Source organism: Vulpes lagopus, chromosome 7, assembly GCF_018345385.1.
Source record: "Vulpes lagopus strain Blue_001 chromosome 7, ASM1834538v1, whole genome shotgun sequence".
Classification (NCBI taxonomy): Eukaryota; Metazoa; Chordata; class Mammalia; order Carnivora; family Canidae; genus Vulpes; species Vulpes lagopus.
The window spans coordinates 70,293,564-70,314,429 of record NC_054830.1 but is presented as its reverse complement, the minus strand read 5'-3'; the positions used below and the strand labels follow the sequence as shown (position 1 = coordinate 70,314,429).

The 20,866-nt window shown below is 45.3% G+C and overlaps 1 protein-coding gene across 16 annotated transcripts in view; it reads left to right on the top strand.

Moving 5' to 3' along the window:
- ZNF462 (zinc finger protein 462) overlaps positions 1–20,866 on the top strand; it is a 188,650-nt gene that overhangs the window by 150,754 nt on the left and 17,030 nt on the right. For all 16 annotated transcript variants that reach the window (XR_005989021.1, XR_005989022.1, XM_041763294.1 and 13 more), the window contains 3 exons: positions 2,414–2,681; positions 4,810–4,946; positions 13,831–14,054. Coding sequence is in view for 14 of the 16 variants with exons in the window: in XM_041763294.1 (XP_041619228.1) it covers positions 2,414–2,681; positions 4,810–4,946; positions 13,831–14,054 (629 nt within the window). In the remaining 2 variants the exon portion in view is untranslated. The remainder of the gene's footprint in view (positions 1–2,413; positions 2,682–4,809; positions 4,947–13,830; positions 14,055–20,866) is intronic.

The window sequence follows — 20,866 nt, the reverse complement described above, 5'->3', positions numbered from 1 at the left end:
CCTGTCCATCCGATTTTAACCAGGAAAACAGGAATTCATAACACGGTCCAGACGGCTGTTCCTCTTGCACTGCCATTTAAGAAGGAAGGGCGATGAGCCTCCCTTTCTTGGAATGCTTTCCCCACGACTTCTTGCATTTCTGTTTCTTCAAGTTTCATGTCACATATATATACCGAAGTTAAAATTTAGAATTCGATTTTTGGGATGGATGGAATAAAATGCAAGTAGACCCTAGAGACAAGAAAAATGTGTGAAATCGAAGGAGACTCCCTTCCCTGGGAGGCAGGCTCCCGGAGACATTAGTGCACGTGTGAAGCTGGGGTGGGCGAGAGGTAGGGGAAGATGAATTTACCTGGCTTGTGATCTGAGTAGGAGCAACTGATTTCTCGACCATTCCGCTGGAAAGTCGGGGTCTGTGACTGAGGCGACTCCCAGCCTCCGTGCTAACCTGCAGGACTCCCTGAGTTGGGTGCTGTGTCCCGGAGGGAGCTGCTGGCTGCTTTTTGAGAGATGGACCATTCCTTGGGACATCCGATGTGGTCTCTGGGTAGCCTTGCGGGTGGTGGCCTGCCCACAGGCAGCGGGACCTGGCTTTGGCCTTGCTGGGCACGGAATTTCGATCCTGCAGCGCAGATTGCAGACCAGAAGGCGGGGTGCTGGCGGGGGCCTTGGCGGGGCGCTGGTGGGGCCAGGCCCGACCCGCAGCCCCAGCCTGTGTTAACAAGAGAGGCGGAGTGTGTTTTGTGCTACATTGTGCGCATGTTTTAAGCAGAAAGTAGTCTTGAGAGCTTAAATAGAAAACATCTTGAACAATCCGTGCGGTGGTAAACAAACCTGCTATTGAAAGGAAGAATGAGAAGTTGACAATTGCTTTATTGTGATCCTGAGTGGGTTCATCAGCTAGGGTTGAGGAATAAAGAAGGCAGAGATAAAAGACTTGAGCAAAATGAATTCGGTGGTGTCATTCCTTTCTTCCTTTGTCTTCAGTTTACACCTGGTAATGAACCCATGGAGGCTCGGAGGTATTGTTCAAGTTTCCTTTTGTTTTATTTTTGTGTGTGTGGCAGGTTTGTTTACAATTTCCAAAGGGGTTTTTCCTCAATCTTGAGGAATACGAATGGAGGAGGGGGCGGGGGAGAACAAGAAGGGAAGGTATTTTAGTATTTTGAAGACAGGAGGTGGCCCCACAGATGAGGGAGGCTGCTCTGTTTTTGTTTTTCTTCTCGAAGAGGCCAACGGGATGGATGGGACTGGTTTCAGCAAATACGGGTTTTACCGAATCCCTCCATGTCCTGCCTCGGGGAATCGTGCTTTGGAAAATTAAGTGTCCATCACATCAGGAGGAGGCTGGTACAGTTTCTATCCCCTTTCCCCCCTGCATTTTGAAAGGCTTAAAAAAAAAAAAAAGGAGCCCTTTGTTTTCTTTTCAAGGAAAGTTACACTGAAATTCATCTGCGTGGTATTCATAGATGTCATTTGTGTCATTCACAGGCAGCTGTAGGTTCCGGGGGACAATGTTGTAGAATGCGTAGCCCCAATGCTCAAAGCCGCGTGTTGGGAAAAGGTTCAAGACCTTTCTTTTACTTTCTCCCACTCTCTCCTATTTTTTTTTTTTAAGAGACCCAAGATGTTTTTCCCCACCTCCCATCTAGATCAGATTTCTCCATCCCATGCCATGGAAGCTTCTCCGGGTGGAGATTTATGCCTGTCATTTCCCACATTTTCCTCCAAATCGAAAACTTTAAAATACCTTTTAGGGAAACTTGTTTGGAACTTCATTTTAATGGGATTTATGAATAAATCTCCATCTTAATGCTGACTAAGCTTTAAACATCCATTCCAGGAGAACACTATGAGATCTTTATATTTTAAATTTTAAATCACTTGCCTGTGAAGCCATAAAGCATTTTTTATATTGTGAGTGCCATGTGCTCGAACGTTTCTCTTAAAGATCTTTTTTTGGGGGGTGGTGGGGGGTTGGCTGGACTAGTACTGGGCTGCAGAGGAGGAGATTTACATCATCGACTTTCTCCCAGAGATGCCTGTGTACCTTCTGTGCGTTTATTCATCTCACCTTTGGGGACGGGTATCCTGTGGCAGCCCGTTGCCGCGCTGCAATTTCCTTTAGAAAACAGTTTACTTTCTTCCTTCACTTTGAAACCTTTAACCTCAGAGTTTTATTTTTAAATGCTCTGAGCCCTCAAAAGTCAGATGAAAAGAGGTGGCACTTCCTTCCTACCTGCCCTTCCCTAGATCTGTGTTGTAGGATGTAAATGAAGATGAAAGGTGGATCGTAGTCGTCATCTTTAAAAAAAAAAAAAAAAATTACATGGCAGTAATGTCAAGGGTTTTCAGGTGTCCGGCCTCCCTGGTGTTCTCTGTGTCCGGTGTCATTTTCCCCGTCTGTCCACAGACTCCTCCTACTCAGAACCTCCAGATGTGCAGCAGCAGTTGAACCACTATCAGTCGGCTGCCCTGGCGAGGAACAACAGCCGCGTCAGCCCCGTGCCCCTTTCTGGGGCCGCCGGGGGTGCCGAGCAGAAAACCGAGGCTGTTCTCCACTGCGAATTCTGTGAATTCTCCTCTGGCTACATCCAGAGCATCAGGCGCCATTACAGGGACAAGCATGGTGGGAAGAAGCTCTTCAAGTGCAAAGACTGCTCCTTTTACACAGGCTTTAAGTAAGTGGCGCGAAGAACTCAGCCTCGAAAAACGAGGCGGCTGCGCCCGCTCCATCCCTCACCGCACTCTTCCCTGCGCCATCCTACTCGGAGCTCAGGGAAGGCCCCCTGCCCACGGGGCCTCATACAGGGATTGGGTCTGGTTTTCGCAAAAGGAGGCCAGTTTCCAGAAGACAGCTTTGGGGTTTGTGGAGGGGGTTTGGCATGAAGCGCTATATGTCAGGACAAACCAGTTTCAAACTTAGAACAAATGGGCACCCAGGCAGGGTGAGATCGTGGGAAGGGATTTCTCTGGCCCGGTGCATGAAACAACCCATGTTTTTCCTCCAGAGGACTATCCTCCCTTTTTAAAATTTGTCTTTGGTTAAAAAAAAAAAAAAAAAAACAGGTTTTTGAAAGTGAAGTCAAAGTCAAGAGAGAACATCCAGCCATCGTGATTTCCCTGCTACCCTTTAGAAACTGTATTTCCTAAGATCATATTATTGAAAGCAACCCAGAGAATCAAAACTCCAGCACTGTGAAGACTAGAACTGAACAACTATAGAGAGATTGTTCCAATCCAGAGAAAGATAATCCAGAGCACCTTTGCTCCTGTGTATAACAGAATCGGTGAACTCAAAGAGTGGAGTGCTTCCCATCATGTAATCTAGACTCTTGTGGTTTAATCTCATCCTGTGCAGCGTTGTTTAGGTTAGTGGTTATGAGTTCAGGATGTGGGGCCTGACTACCTGGGTGCGAGTCCCAGCTTTGCCACGGCCTGGCCGTGTGACTTTGGACAAGTCCCTAAGCTTCTCTGTGTCTCCTGTTCCTTATCTGCAAAATAAAGATAGTAATACTGTGCCACTCACAGGACTCTTAGGAGGAGCAAATGAACCACAGTATCTGAAGTGCTCAGAATAGAGCCTGGTGCAAAGGAAACACTAATAAGTATTATAATATCTTAGAAAGCTATTAGAGTAATATGGTGGGAGATGCTATATTACAGATGGAAAGCTATTATTATCTCTTCCTATTGCAATTAGGGCCTGAGCCTTAGGCCACTCTAGTGCTTCCATACAGACTCCACACAGCGAGGCTGGCAAAAGCAGGCTTCATGGCCAACAGAAAACAGTTGGAAGAAGAACAAGTTTCTTTTCCACCAATACCGTGATTGCTGGGATTTGATGGAAAATGTTTTACGTCTCTGACTAGTAATTTGGTTCAGTTGTTTTTCGAATAAATATGCATGTGACCTTAGAACTGAGAAAAGGCTGAAGACTCAGATAACGAGGGCCCACTGACGGGTGCACATGTTTCCCCTGAGAGAAGCACTGGAGTTAATAAGAAGGGGACCTTGCCCATTAAACTCTTGGTTTCATCCATTTTTATGAGACTTTGAAGGCTTTGTAAATGATGAAGTTTTGAAAAGGATGGAGAGAAAGGCAACAATACCCTGCCACCTTCGGCCGCCATGATGTCCCAGTCACCTCGCCCTCCCCATCCTTAGGTGTGAAGAGTCACGTAGGCAGCTGGTAAATCAACCGGACTCTAGTCCCCCTCCTTCCAGGCATGATGAGAAATAAGTTCTCATAGGGATTTTGGCTTTATGTTCTTTTTTTTTTTTTTTTTTAAGATTTTATTTATTTATTCAGGAGAGACGCAGAGAGAGACAGCCAGAGACACAGGCAAAGGGAGAAGCAGGCTCCATGCAGGGAGCCTGATATGGGACTTGATCCTGGGACCCCAGGACCACACCCTGAGCCAAAGGCAGACGTTCAGCTCAACCGCTGAGCCACCCAGGTGTCCCTGGCTTTATGTTCTTAATAGGCAACTTCTAAATCTTCAAGAATAGAAGTGTTTGGGGAAATCCATTTCTTTTCAAACTAAGCCCTGACCCCAGCCAAGTAGCAAACATTTTCAAAAAAGAAGTTACCGCTGCATGACAAAGCTCAGTTACTGGATGAGTGACTGAGGAGCTTGTGGTCAGCAAATATGATTAATTAAGGACCTTGGTTCTGTCCTGTCGAGCCGGGGTGTCACACCTGGAAGACCCGTAGTAAGTCAGCCAGCGGGGGATGGGGATGTGCGAGTGACACGATCCCTTGTCGCACTCACTGCCTCTCTCCCCCCTCACCCCTCTCCTTCTCAGATCTGCTTTTACTATGCACGTGGAAGCTGGGCATTCGGCGGTTCCCGAGGAGGGCCCCAAAGATCTTCGCTGTCCTCTCTGCCTCTATCACACCAAATACAAACGCAACATGATCGACCACATCGTGCTGCACCGAGGTAACCCTCCTAAGTGTGCTTGTCTTGGGGCACCAGGGTGAGGGTGGGTGGCAAACAGAGACACCCTGTGTCAGGGTGGCAGTTGGCACCTTGGCCCTGGTCCCCTCCTTCCTCACCTTATCTCCAGGCAGGCGAGCACAGTGATGGCCACAGTGACAGCCAATGGTAAAAGCCCCTGCCACGAGGATCTCCCCTTGCAGGGAGGCAAAGGTGGTGGGCTCAGCAGTGAGCACTTCTCTGGGGGCTTCCCAGCCTGAGGGGTTTTCACATTCTGACCCTTCTATGCTCACAGCCTTGCTAAGGAAGGAGTGACTGAGAAACAGGATGGACGGGTGGGGACTCATTATAAAAGGCGACGAGCAAACTGGTTGTAAGCAGTTCGGTGATTTCCAAAGCAGAACGTGGAATCATCCTTGAAACGGATGGAGAGAGAAAATTCTTAAAATGAAAGTGGCCTGGGTACCTATTAGAAATCCCATAGGCTTCAGATTTCAGTCCTGGCTTTAAAGCCTCCTGTATTTACCTGCTCTCCCATCTGTAAGAAGAGATGACAGTCAAGCCTATGAAATAATGAGCCAAGGTCTAGTGTGTTCCGTGGTGGATGCATACTGGGTGTTCCGTACATGTTGCTTCCTGTTGATAAACAGGGATACTTCTTTCAAGTCCTCTTTGGTTTTTCTTTCAGTGGAGTTTACTCTTGGCCAATTAAAACACTGTTAAACAACAGGCTTCCTCTGCATTAGAAGGAAAAATATGTTTATGTAAAAACTACTCTGTCCTAAAAAGATTCGAGCCGGAGGTGAATGGAAAAAGAGGACCAGAATCCTGGTTGCCAGTCTCTCGTGCGGTTCCCATCCACGGATCTTTCATCTTTGCTTTGTTCCTACCCTCCCTCCCTCCTCGTCCACCTCTTCTTTCCAGTCTTCCTTCCTTTGCCTCTAACCTTAGGAGGCTTTTCTGGTTTTGCCACGTGTGCCTCAAAAACAATGAGTGCCTTCTTGCTGTCCTGCTGAGATGTCACTCACCCTGAATTGCTGGAGATTTTTTGAGCATTTTCAAAAGTTTCCAGCATTCACCAGGCGCCACCTGTCTTGGGCCATTGCGTGTTGTGACATCTCGCCCACCTCTGCCTGCACACCCCGTGGAAGGCCACATTTAGCACCCTTGGATTTCCTTCCTCTCTAGGCCACTCTGATGAGACACGAGGTCACCGCTGCTGCCTGGGACGCCCGCCTACAAGCTGAGAGAAGCAGCGTAGGAACATTTAGGCAGGAAGTCTTGGCCGGGGTGGTCCCATCTGGTGTTCCACATCAGTCCCCTGGCTTCTGGTCCCCCAGCCCAGGTGTTGTGGTGGCTGTGTGTCCCCGTCACCGTGTGAGGAGAGGCCATGAGTAGCGTTGCTGCTGAGCACACAGAAGCCATGAGACCTCACTTCTGGGGTTGATTCCCTCCGGCTTCCCATACTGCTGCCTGGCGGGATCAGAGCTTCAGTGTCTAATGAGCTCAATGATTTCCCAAGCTGAGCTGAGACTTCAAGAAAGTGGGGGCGGGTGGGGGGACGTGGAGAGAGTAAATGCTAAAGCTGAGAAATACCCTTGTAGTGCTACACTTGACACCAACTCATTCATATCCAACAACATCGTAAGGGCTAGTATTATTACTTGTATTCCCACTTCACTTGCATGAAACTGAAAAAAACTATGTTTTCTTTGATTTGGTGTAATTATTTGTGGTCATCCCACAAGGGATTTCAGATATCTTAAAGATATTTGTGCAAACTACAGGATTAAAACAAATGGGAAATTGGGGCACATGCAGAATAAGAGGTCACTTGCAAGCCCCCTAGACATACAGAGAAGCTCCCCAGGAGTTTGGTGTCTAGTGAATGTAGTGAGGTGCTGTGCACCTGTTAGCGGTGGGCTGCAGGTCTGGCCCTGAGATCCCAGCCTCCCTCGGAAGAGAAAAAAAAAAAAAATCAGTTGGATTTCAAATGTTTGTTAAACTTTGGAAATTGTGTTCAGGAGATTTCCAGGGATCCTGGACACTGGAAACCTGAGAAGGATTTCTCCAGTGGGGTCTCCAAAGGGGGCCATGTGTGATCCAGTGTGTAGCATTCTCCCTCCCCCCTACAAATACAGTGGTAAGTCCCACGGGGAGAGCGAGAGCTGACCAGTTGAACCGGAGTCACTTGAGTGCTAACCATGCTAGGACTCAACTCCAGGCCTCTGATCCTGTGACCCATGCATCATACTGCCCGTCGTTAGTTACTTACAGTCTCTTCTGTTTATTTGTAGAGGTAACTTATGTTAAAAGAGCCACCTAAATAGATAAATATCTTTATCAGGGTTGGAAAGTGCACAGTCTGGAATGAAGGGGCATTTGAGGCTTGGCAGTAATAATAACAACATTCACAACAACAAATTACTATTACTGAGTGTTTTGCTAGTAGCAGGTGCTGTACTGAGTGAGTCCAATATGCCATTTTATGGAATTCTCACAAAACCCTATATGGCATGGGTATTACTGTTTTCCCCAATAACAAGGATAAAAAGTACAGAGAGATTGAGTGTGACCGAAGGTCCAAATGACCAATAAGTGACCCAGCTGGGATCTGAACCCAGGCTTACCTGCCCCACAGCCCAGGCCTATAACTACCAGGCATCACTGTCTCTCCCCTGGGATGGTGGCTATGTCACCCTGTTGAGCGTTCCACAGTGGCTGTGGCAGCTGGGTCTGAGGGTGGAATCATCTGTGGGGTTGGAGGTCAGAGATGAGGACCACTGCACCACAGATGGCAGGGTGCCTCAGGACAGCCATGTCTTCCATCTGTGTCCTGGCTTGGCTTTGGTGTCCATCTCCACTCAGAATGGCATCTTGGTGGGAAGCCGGTCTTGACAAGTCAAGACCAGGGCTGGGTGTTTGCCTTGAAATTTCAAGTCAGGGTTGATCTCAAAGTAACAAGATGTAGCTCTTTCTGCACCTGTGCTCTCCTTGCTCTGTGGATGAGTAAACATCTTTGGTCTCTAGGGCGTGCAGTGAGAGAGCTTTCCGAGGCCTTGGTTAATTAAAATACTTGGGATGAAAGGGAAGAAAAACAACTTCTCAACTTGAGATATTGCTTGCAAGAATAGTTTCCTTAGCTTTTTATCCCGACAGAAGGGTATATTTAAATAGGGAGGAAAGAGATGAGAATCCGTTTCACTCATGGGAAATCTGAATGAGAAATGGTCGTGGGTTTATGTTGGCTGTAGCTAAAGAGAGCGTACTGTTTGCCCATGCATTCAGCAAGCATTCATTACTTGCTTGTTACATGCCATACTATGCTGGGTTTTTGGGCAAGATGAGGTAAGACCCAGTACCTGCCCTCCTCAAGAAGATGAAGCATGTGCGTAAGTCTGCGTGCAGAAGGTAGTGAGTGACGGGTATCTAGGAGATTCATGGTGGCAGGTGTATTTGTGTTTGGCGTAGAGAAAGCTGGTGAAGTGTGACTTTGAAACTGAGCCATGATGACATTTCAGCAGGCAGAGAAGATTGAAGGTGGGGTATATGAGTTTCCTGGGTGGCTTGAAACAACAATGAACTGTCACTGCTCTGGGACCTAGAAGTCTGATGTCAAGGTGACAGCATGACCGTGCTCCTTCTGAAGACTCTAGACAAGAATCCTCCCTTGGCCCTTCCTCGCTTCAGGAGGCTCCTGACATCCTTGCCTTACAGCTGTGTCATTCCGGTTTCTGCACCTGTCCTCACATGGCCATCTTCCCTGTGTGTGTCTTCTGTGTGGCCTCTCCCTTTTCCCAATAACCTATTCATTGAATTTAGGGCCCACTGCAAACCACTGTGACCTCATCCTGACTAGTTACATCTGCAAGGAACTTATGTCCCAATAAGATCATATTTTGAGGTTCCGGGTACACATAAATTTCTGAGGGACACTATTGGTGTCCCTCATGGTGGAGGGGGGTTTAAATCGATGAAGTAGGTGGGAACTAGATATGTTGACAGAGTTGTATTAGAGAGTTCTGAGGCGGGCTGAAGGGAATAGGGGTCAAGGCAGGTAAAGTGTGTTCTGGCAAATTAGGTAGGGCTTGGAGACCAATGTATGAGTTTGAACTCAGACAGATGGGAAACCAGGGTACCTGATGAATACCAGTTTAGCAAAGGTTGAAGCCAAGGATTGGTAGACCCATTTCTTTGAGGAACTTAGGTGATCACTTCTCAGCCTTTTGGCTAAGATCATGTGTAGGAACTTAGGTGAGACCAACATTTGGTGAGATTGGCCCTAATTGGACCAGTTTAGAAAGGGAAAAATTAAGCCCTGAGATTTTTGTTTGAAGGAAAAGGTTGGAGGTAGGACTTCTTGGTGGATTTTCGTTTAATGGAACACGTAATTATGGAACATTCACTATGTGCTGGCAGTGTTTTGGGCCCTAGAGATACAGCCGTGAAGTCAGGCAAGGTCCATGCACTGAAGGAACTTGAACTTTAATGGGAAGAGACAGTGAACAGGCAATAAATAGTTTCATGAGTGCATTTCCACTGAGTTTATCAGTTTATCAGCACCACTCGAAGTATGATGCCTCATGCACAGCTTTGCCTGTGTGTACCTTGCATACCTACAGTGCACCTGGAAAGTTGGGTACAGATTGAATTGTAGGGATAAAACAGTTTTGCCAGGTATTTTTATTTATAATTCCTGAACTGTGTAATCATTGATGCTGGTCTCCAGTTGGCATGGTAACTTAAAGCTTCTGCTTCCCAACCTTTAACCCCAATACCTAGGCAAACAATGAATTTTAACTGAACCCTGTAGGTGGGTCTCTTTGGGGAACAAAACTAATCTCCCTAAATTTACCTTATCAGTATCATTTTTCTTAAGGAAAAAAAAATCTAGAGTGAAATCACTAGTCTTTCATTTTATTCAGTGAAATTACAGGTTCCCCTGTATCCCCACCAAATGCTTCGCCTGTTAGAACTACAGGTGTGGTTCCCAGCTTTCTCTGGCTTGACGGCGGTAGCCTGGCTAACATCAAATTAATCACTTCATACCAGGAGCTGTTGTCCTTATGTTTATGTGTGTCTGTTTATGGTTATGTTTTGGAAAAATTTTTTTTTTTTTTTTTTTTAGAAACGATTATTTTCTTAATGGCTTTCTAGTACTCAACTTTTGTCACTTGTTTGGCTGAGAGTAATGGGTGGGACTTTGGTTTGGTCCAAAGAGGGTCTTGGCCCGTTAGCATGACCATTTGCATATGGAGTTTGTTGGCGTGAATGACTTCCAGATCTCTCCCTGCTTCGTTCAGACTTGGCATGTTGTGGGGAGGAAACCCAAGTGTGTTGCGGTCTGCCTTTTCAGGAAGAATTTTCACTTGGTGATTCTGGATTCCACAGTGATGTGGTTTTTCTCTGTTTGGAGCAAAAGTGACCCTCCGCCCTCCTTCTAGTTGCAACTCCGCAGATCTTTCCACTGGGCACCACAGGAGTTTGTCGGCACACACTTGTAGGCTTCTTTGCGCCTTAGTTCCCACAGGCTTCCATGTGGCATTACTCTTGGGGTTTATGTCCAGCTGTAGCACCAAGCGGCTTTTGAGTAGGAAGAGATGAGAGACACAACCTATCTTGTAGTCAAACTGGTGAAGTCATAATATTTTTGCAGCCAGCTCTGAAAGCTGAGTCACAATGAGTGTGATTCAAGCCTTGATTTCTTACCCAAGGTAATTTTGAGAGGTGTGAAGTCAAGAAAGAGCCACAGTTGTCGCTGCCTCCATAGAAAAAAAAAGTCCTGAGCACTGAGCTTCTGTAGCCAAGACAGGGCTCCGTCCATACCTGGAAACATTCCAGTCTCTAACTTTATGTCCTTGACTCGCCTCAATAATGAATAACCTCATTCAGAAAACAGTGTCGGTGATTTGCCCGCCTTTCCAAGTCTGTCTTGTTTTTTTGTTTTTGTTTTTTTTTTATCTTCGTCGTGTTAGCCCTGGTTTTAGAAAGGAGAAAAATTAACTTTTTTTTCTAAGATAAATATCTTAGTAAAAATCCACGTAACCAGGAGACTCGGAACGTTGGTGATGTCTTAGTTTGGAAATGGGAAGTCTTAGGTTCTGGGTTTGTAGGTATGTGGGAATTTACCATTTATCTAATTCAGATAGAAATGGTTCAGATAGATAGAAAGAAAATTCAGATAGAAATGGTTGCCTTGCTTTTGTACTCTTCAACGATTAGGAATAAAAGGCTTATAAATAAATGGCATGCAGAGTGGATGCCCCAGGAGAGCTCTTTTCAGGGGTGAAGGAAGAGGGCCCCGGCTCAGGGTCAGCAGGAGACCTGTGCTCCCAGGTCACAACTTTGTTCTGAACCAGAGGCGTGACTTTGAGAAAGTAGTTCCACAGACCTGTTCTCAGCTTCCACATCAGGAAACGAAAGGTAATAAAACTGGCTTCGCAGAGTGTTTGGAGAATAAAAAAGTGACAGTGAGAGGAGAATACCTAACATTGCTTGAGACGTAGCGTGCTCTTGGTAAATTGCTGTGATCATTTGCATGAATGATTATTTTTTAGGCTCCGGAGTATCTTGAGCGCTCGTGCCTTTTTGTGTAAAATGCACTTAGGTGCATGTAGTGAAATCGGAAACTGCAAAGAAAATTAACCAGGGTGGCAGAGGAATTGAGAGGGAGACCCATAAAAACCAAGTCTGAAAGACACGATTCTTTACGGGGAGAAGTGAAGAGCAGAGGCCGACTGCGTGCCTGTGTCCCAGGCGCTCGAGGCACCGTCACAGGGACTGTCATAGCAGCTGTTGTCCGTCTCCACTGGGGTCGCCTGAGCCGGAGCGTGGAAGCAATAGAAATGACGAAGTACACGTCGGGGCCCAAACGCAGGGGGAGAGCAGAAGGGGCTGTGGTGTCTAGGAAGGAGCCGGGAAAGTTCATGTCCACACTGCCCATGGGGCCGATCTCAGGGCTTCAGGGTGGGCCCCGGTTGCTCACGGCTCGTGTCCATGCGTGTCTCCCCCAGAGTGGTGGGAGGCAATGCCCGACACTTGGTGTCAAGCATTGCCTCCTCGGGGGGCACCTGCTTGGAGGCATTTTTGGTCATCACAACGGGGAGGCAAGAGGGGTCTCCTGGCAAATGTTGAGATAGAGGCCAGGGAACCTGATGAACATCCTCGGGTGCATGGGACAGCCCCCCGCCTAAAGACCTGTTTGGCCTCAAAATGTCAGTAGTGCTGCTGTGGACAAACTCTGGTATGGGGCTGGAACACAGTAGCTCGGGCCCTCCTAAGGCTCTGGCTGGCTGATGCCAAAGCATTTTTTTTCCTCGGATTACACCAAACCATGGAACTGAATGGTTAGAAGACTGTTAAACATTTGCTATTCTAAGAAAATGTGTGGATTACATTATAATCATGTGTTTCTTAGCTGTCTGCTCTACTTTGGTTTAAAAATATTTATATTTCTAAATAAGCGACTGACTCTTTGTATAGGGAAAATAACATATGCATTAGAGCTCCGGGGAGTATGTAGCAGACACCACCTTCCACGCTTCCTCTGGCCGGCTTTTTGCTGGCCAATTAATCGCTGTATTCGAGGACTCGCGAGGCGGGGACCGCCTGCCCTGCAGGGAGAACGTGGTGGTTGACACTCGGGCCTGGCTTTGGGTGGCGAGGGTTCCCCGGGGGCCGGGCCGGCCGACGACAAAGGGTGAGCTGCATCAGTGCACAAAACACGGACGCCTGGAAACGTTGCTACTCAGTGACTCTGAGAATAAATCACGCGTTCTTGACTTAATAATACATTGCTGTTTCTAAATAATATAAGTATATGTTGTGTGCGTCCATTTGTAAACTTCCAGAGTCTTCTGAAATCCAGACACAGCATGAAAACACACGCTATATTTGATCCTTGCATAAATAGCACAGATTTTAATTTTATCCCAGTTATGGATATCTGGCGCGTGCGCCGATACTCTGGGCAGACTGGTGTGAAATTTAATTTGAGCAGTTAAACACAAGGGTAAGAGAGTGCAAAATAAACAAGCACACGCATTTCCAGCCCTACAGCATTTGGTATGTTAATGGGAAAAGCACCCAAATCCTCTCCCTCTTTTATTTTTTCCCTTGTGACAATCAGATTACAGATTGTCTGAAAAGGCACAAATCCTCCCTATCTCCCACGCTACCCCCTGCCTCCCCCACACACACACCCCCAAATGCTGCCCGCAGCCATTTCATTTGTGAGCTTCCCCTAGTTAGAGAGCTGGAGTTTTAGTGAATGAAAATGTACAGGTCCTTTGTTTTTAGATCTGTTGTTAGATTAGAGTCCCTTGGTTTCAGGATAAGGAAGACCGTCTCCTTGAGAACAGCTCGGAAGGGGAAGCAGGAGTGGAAGTGGAAACCGTGCGACATAAAGGACTTGCAGTTCTGCAGGCGGGGGTCAGCACTCAGCCGGGCCCGTGACCACGTCTGTGTGACCGTTAGGAAGTTACTAAGAGCCTCGTTCCTGCCTTTACTAATCTGTAAAAACAGGAATAACGCCGGCGCTCTTAGAGTTGCCAGGAAGGTGCACGGTAGTGGCACACGGGTGGTTGGCCGCTGGCACTGTCCCTTCTACTTAGAGACGCGGGGTCCCGCCCGGCTGGCACTTAGCGAGGAAGCGGGGAGTGCGGACAGTTGCCGGCCACGGTCTTCGGGGCTCTAGGACGCAGTAGCCACCCCTGTCCCGTCTTAGAGCCTCCTGCACTCAGCGGTTACTGAGCACCTTGCAGGCCGCTCCCGACAGACCCCTGGGAGGCAGCCGGGCTGGCTGGGTTTCCTCCCACCTGCCAGGGAAGGAGCGTGGGCTTGACCATCAGCGAAACTTCCCATCTTTCCGTCCGTTTTGTCTCCACAGAAGAGCGAGTCGTCCCCATCGAGGTGTGCCGTTCCAAGCTGTCGAAATACTTGCAGGGAGTGGTTTTCCGCTGTGATAAATGTACCTTCACCTGCTCCAGCGACGAGAGCCTCCAGCAACACATAGAAAAGCACAATGAACTGAAACCTTACAAATGCCAGCTCTGCTACTACGAGACCAAGCACACGGAAGAACTGGACAGCCACCTTCGGGACGAGCATAAGGTACCTGCCAGGGGCTTCCTGCAGCCCCCCTCCCCTCCCCCCCGTCCCCGCCGCCCTCAGCACACCTGTGGGGTCGGGCCTGGCGAGAGGACAGAGCCGAATGCAGTCACCCCCACCGTGTGCAAGTCAGAGATGAACTAAAAGAATGTTCAGCGTGAGGTTCCGTATTCTTTCTGTGATGAAAGAAAGAAAAGGTCATTTTAGAAAACGGGAACCTATAGATGGGGATAAGGAACATCGCCCCTAATGCTGCCACCCAAATCTACCTGCTTAACCTTTATTTTTTTACCTCTTCTCTGCCCGCTTTCCCTTGTTTTACATAATTCAGACTAGACCACACATGTAATAGTGTGTCATCCCTACAATTTTTTTTTTTTTTTTTTACTTAACAGGAATATTTTTCCGTATCATTTTATAAACGTAGCATCACCGTAATTGGTGAACTTTTTATGTAAAGAACCAGATAGTAAATATTTTAGGCTTTGCGGGCCAGATGGTCTCAGTGGCAACTCCTCAACTCTGCCCTTTGTAGCGAGAAAGCAGCAACAGACAAGACATAAATGAACGGGCCTGGCTGGGTTCCAGTGAGACTTTATTTATGGGAGTGGGTGGCAGGCTGTGGTCCTGTCGCTGCTGGGCCCTGATCTGATGGCCATGCGACCTTGTCCCTCAATCACGTAGGTCATTTCCCAGTACTTTGCTAACTACTGAGATGTTCCAAAGTGTTGCTATTTGTGTCTAAACGGTGTGAGGGCTGTAAAATACATGTTTTATTTGAGGAGGACGAGAACACGTCAGTACAAGACCTAAAATACGGGGTTTGTGAAAAAACTTCTGATGATTAGGAAGGTTTGCCGATCGAGAAGCAAAATCCTACAGGACAGCGTCCCAGGGCTTATCTGGCACACAGGGGGGAATTGAGATGCTTGCTTCTGGTCTTGTGGATAGCCCAGAGGGCACTGGAACTACAATTTGCATTTGTTTCATGAAAAAAAAAAAAAAAGCCTATTGAAATGTTTTCTGATTAACCCAAAAATCCAAATCTCCAGGGAGTGTTTACTTAAGGCACAATGAGAAGAAGGGCTTTCGATAATTTCCTTTTTCTTTGCTCTGTGTCCTCCTCCTCTTTCCCCGGCCTTGCAAACCCAAGTGATCAAGATTTTAGTCCGAATCATCTGCGCCCAAGGGGTAGAATTTTTCTGTGGGGTGTTGAGAGAGAAGGCTGAGCTCTATCACCCATCCACCACGAAGTGGTTTCGTGGTCACTTTTCTGCTTGGGAATGCATTCATTTTCTAATGTGTTTGCCCAAAAATGAAAGCAGAGGAGAAAAGCCTGACTTTACCTCACTGAAAAACTTTCTCGCGTCCTTTCTTAGTCAAACTTCCTGGGCATCTCTGCCTCCAAACTCAAAGGAAAATCGCTCATCCATTTCAAACCGAGCTTTCCACATTTATGCACATGGACCTTATTTATGTAACCACCTCAGATCTCTTTATTATAGTGTTCAGCCTTTGGGCTGGTATTTTGGGAGAGAGCAAACCAGGAAGATAAATCCTCCCGTTACCCAGTTGCTCTGAGTCACTGCTGAGAAGGTTAGAACCAGACACATGTGGACTCGGGGGTTTTCCTGAGGAGGCATGGAAGGCTGGGGCTTCAGGATACCCAACAGGGAAATGGGCTGCTCCAGAAAAGAGGGCCTCAATTCAGAGCTTTTGGAAGCAAACAGACCTAGGTTTGAGTCTTGTCTCCACGACTTAACCATACGACTTCAGCAAGTTACTTAAGTTTCTGTATGTGTTCTCTAATTTATCTGTTCTCTGATTTTTTTCTTTTTAAGATTTTATTTACTTAGTTTGAAAGAGAAAAACAGAGCATGAGCAGGGGGAGGGGCAGAGGGAGAGGAAGAAACAAGAGTCTCCGCCAAGCAGGGATCCATCCCAGGACTCTTGGATCATGACCTGAGCCCAAGACAGGTGCTTAACCAACTAAGCCACTCAGGTGCCCCCATTCTCTGATTTCTATGAGAGTTGTTTTATCTTTCCCGGAAGTTTTGTAAGAGTAAATGAAGTCCTGGTATATCCCACACTTTGAGACTTAATGTGTTCCTCAGTCTACTAAAGAATTGAGCTGTAAAAAAAAAAAAAAAAAAGAATTGAGCTGTAGGGACGCCTGGGTGGCTCAGTGGTTGAGCATCTGCCTTTGGCTCGGGTCATGATCTTGGGGTCCTGGGATCGAGTCCTGCATCAGGCTCCCTGCAGGGAACCTGCTTCTCCCTCTGCCTGTGTCTGACTCTCTCTGTGTTTCTCATGAATAAATAAATAAAATTTTAAAAAAATAAAAGAATAAAAAACAGAGCTATGGTATCTCTCAGAAAGGCAGTCAGGTTCCCCTAGAACTGAAATATATTTTAAAATCACTAATTATACCTTACATCTTAGATATGGTCTTTGATGTTATATTTTCACTAGGCCATGTTATGTTCTTTAATTTTACTCTCTCTCATGGTTGACCAGCCTATTAAGTCCAATGAGCACCTAATTGAGGCTAAAGAATTGCCACTTCCAGCATGCGTAATAATTTTCATCTTGGTCTCAAATGTTGTTAAGTGTATGAGATGTGTGCTTATTACTGATGGCAGCACTTTCTTTTTCCCATTTTCTGTTCCTTCATTTCTAAATGATGAGTACAAAATGCAGTTGGAATTTCTAAATAATTATCCAAACAGTATTTGACAAACAAGGAGAGCAGTGCTGCTGAAAGAGAGGTTATGACTGGTAGGCGACGACATAAGCTGGTTAAACACAGTCCACTCACTGTGGTGATTTGAGCATTTATGAAAGGGGTATGAAGAGTGTCACTGTACGGTGTACTAAAGTGAAGTTTGCTAATAATTCAAATATAAAAATCAAGGGGGACACCTGGGTGGCTCAGTGGTTGACTGTCTGCCTTTGGCTCAGGTTGTTATCCTGGGATCCTGGAATTGAGTCCTGCATTGGGCTCCCCGCAGGGAGCCTGCTTCTCCTTCTGCCTATGTCTCTGCCTCTCCCTCTGTGTCTCTCCTGAATAAATAAATAAAATCTTTTTTAAAAAATTTATATATATGTATGCAATCAAAACTTTTTATACACATATATATAAAGGTCAAGGGCCATAAGGCAAGAACAAGAAATGAAAGCCCTAAGAATTGGAAGGAAGAAATGAGATCACTTGTGTTCACAGACAAGGTGATCTTTGTACAGAGAAAAATCCTAGAAGTAATCTATAAAAGAAAACCTGCTGGAATACTAGTGAGTATAGCAGAGTTGGTTGCAGGATACAAGGTCAGTATGCAAAAATCAAGTCTATGTCTGCATACCAGAAACGGAAATCTGAGAATGAAATTTGATTAATTTCATTACAGTAACATGAAAAAGAATAAAACATTCAAAGTAAATTTGTCATAGGAACTATGAAAGCCGTGTGCTGAAAATTAGAAAATGTTATTGAGAGAAATAACAGAACAAAGTTAATGCAACATATACTGTATTGACTGGATGAGAGGACTCAGTATTGGCAATTCTCCCCCAAATCAACCTACAGATCCAACGGAATCTCTATCAAAATCTCTTTTCTTTGATGCAAGTTGACAAGCTGATACTAAGATGTAAATGCAGAGGACCTAGAATAGCCTAACTAGCATGGGAAAAAAACAAAATTGGAGGAATTCACCCTTCCTGATTTCAAATTCTTCCGTAAAGCTGCAGTACTCCAGAGCATGTGGTATTGGCATAAGGATAGATGCCTGGATCAGTGATGCAGAAGGAAAAGTCCAGAAATCAACCCTCAGCTATGTGGTCAGTTCATTTGTTTATTTTTTATTTTTATTTTTATTTTTTTACCAAAAGTAGCAAGGTAATAGGAAAGGATAGTTTTTCAACAAATAGTGCTTGAACAATTGGATATCCACATACAAAATAATGATCGCTGACCCTTAATTCACTCCCAACACAAAATTTAAATCGAAATAGATCGTAAACCTCAGTGTCTGAACTGAAACCAGAAAACTTCTGCAAAAATAATAGAAAATCTCGCTTGGGTTAGTGGAAATTTTCCTAGATATGATACAAAAGCTACAGACATTAAAAGAAGAAAAATCAGTAAATTAGATGCCATCAAACATAAATTTCTGCCCCTCAGAGACACTATTAAGAAAAAAAAAGTCAAGCAATGGATTGGAAGCAAATATCTGCAAAGTAATTATCTAGCAAAGGTTTTTAACCAAAATATACAAACTTTACAACGTAATAGTAAGAAAATAAAAATCCAATTAAGAATGAGAAAAATACCTGAATAGACACTTTTACCTGTGAGGATACACCAATGGCAGGTGATCATATGAAAAGAGGTCCAATAAGAGTCATCATTAGGGAAATGCAAAATAAAACAGCAGAAAGATATCACTACCCGCCCGTGCAAATGGCTGAAAGTAAGAAGACTGATAGTGCCAAAGTGTTGGTAAGGATGTGGAGAAACTGGAACTCTCATGTGGCGCTGGTTGGAATGTAAAATGGCATGTTCACTTTGGAACATTTTGGCAATTTGTTTAAAAGTGAAATGTACACTTACCATCTGATCTAGCAAGTCTACTGCCCTGTAAAGTGGATGGATAAATGAAAGGTGCTACTTACCAGTTAAAAAGAAATGAGCCTACTGATACATGTAACATCATGGATAAATCTCAAGAGCATCATGTCAAGGGGACAAGAGCCAGACATGAAAGATCACATGTTGCATGGTTCCATTTATACAAAGTTTCTAGAAAAGGCAACACTGTGGAGACAAAGCCGATGGGAGGTTGCTTGGGGCTTGAGGTTGGGAGATGGATTGCAGAGGTTATGAGGGAACTCCCCAAAGTAATAGAAGAACCAGATTGTGGTGAGGATTGCACAGATGCATCAATTTAATGAAACTCCCTGAACTATTTAAAACAGATGACTTGTATGGTGAGTAAATTATACCTCATACCTAAAAGATCCGAGTTTCCCAGGACCTGACACCTACAGGACAGCCTCAGTCATGTTAATTTCCTACAGACTTTCTTTTATAAAGTTGATCCTGGGAACAAATCTACAAGATGCTGGAGATCCAGATTATTGTGTAACCTGCCACAAATAACGTGTGCAGGAGACTTAGCAATTGGTTCTAAAGTAAGGTTTACTGCTTCCCCCCACCCCTGCCCCCAAGTTGGACTATATGCTGAGTGCATTGCTCATTATATTCTTCCACAAATGGCTTTAGGTGATTTTGTGTAGTGGAGAGAATCTATAGAAAAAACTAAGAGATACTGTAGGATGTTTTCAGTCCAAGGATTTTATTAGACAGACCTGGACACCCCAACCTTTAGAATTCGCCTGCAAAGCCCATAGACCTGTCATTCATGGACCAGTCGGAATCCTGGTACAGCAGGAAGGATCCTTGAAGTCAAATGCACCTTTCTATTTAAGAATCGGATTCCCAGGAGCCCTGGATGCACGCTGCCATGTTTATCCTCGGAAGCCGAGCGAAGTAGAAGAGGGATGACAGTAACCCTCATTTTTTACATGACACACAGCATCTTGTCTTCCTAGACCTTTATCTTTGCACCAATGACCAAAGACTCACTTGCAATCTCTTGGAATCTAAAGTAAACAGTACAGGCTATTTGAAATTTTATTTTTTCGTCCTTCAGTTCTGTTTTCTCCAGTCTCACTGGGTCTTGTAGAGGCCAACTGCTCCATGCCTTCAATCCCTCCCTCCTTCGTTCCTTGCCTCCCTCCCCGTCTCTTTCTCTCTCTCTCTCTCCCTCTCTCTCCCCCAACGCACACAGTGAAGTCATACATCAGTGGCACCATTTATTAGTAATGCTAGTGAAAGATGAAGAACACATATTCAAGAACCTCAAAGTCATGAAGAATGAAAAAAAAAAAGATCTTGTACTTCTCACATTTAAGAAACACTTTTTTTTTAAAGAAAGTTTAAGTATATGCAGTACCTTGTTAGTGTTCTTTATGGTTCTGAAGTCTCTTTGCTAGTTTAAGGAACATAAAAATATATTATCTCTAACTTGGTTTGCTCATAAAATTGTCATGTTCGCTATATTAAATTTAGAAGGATAGTCTATTCAGGCAATACACATTCACTAATTGAATTTACTTTGAAATGTTTTTAATTTTTTATACAAATGGAGCCTCAGGCGGCCGAACTCTAAGGAACTCGTATCTTTTACTCTTACTTTTTGCCAGTTTGGGAGAAGCAGCCGAACATTAAGCTCAGGAGGAATCACCAACATTTCAGTTATGCCAATAAAATTGTTTAGCTTTCTGGACTAGTGAAATCCACAGCAGCAGAAGAATCCCATAGGACATTTGTGTCCAGCAAAGGAAAGGAGAAGAAATAAAACAAAAGAAGAACCTTCCCCTGACTCCAGATCATAAAACACACCTTTGGCCACAGTTTTGGGGATTGTATTTAATTTTGGAACTGAGTGCCAGCAGCTGTATCGTGATCGACTGCGAGGATTTGTGTGAGCTGGAGGTTTCTCCTGAAGATTACGTCACTTCAACTCTGCTTTCCCTTATATTGGGCTTGCTTCTTGATCTGTCAGCCACAGACCCGGTTTCTTTCATGAATTTTGGAAGACCGAGAAATCAGAAGTAGATGATCAAGAGAGGTTGGACCATTTGTCAGAGGGACGTGCCTAGCAGAACCTCACATGGTGTTTTTCCAGCAGACATTTGCAAGTGTTCTTCGCCTATATCTTTTGAACTGTCCACTAAACTCTCCAAAGTGAATT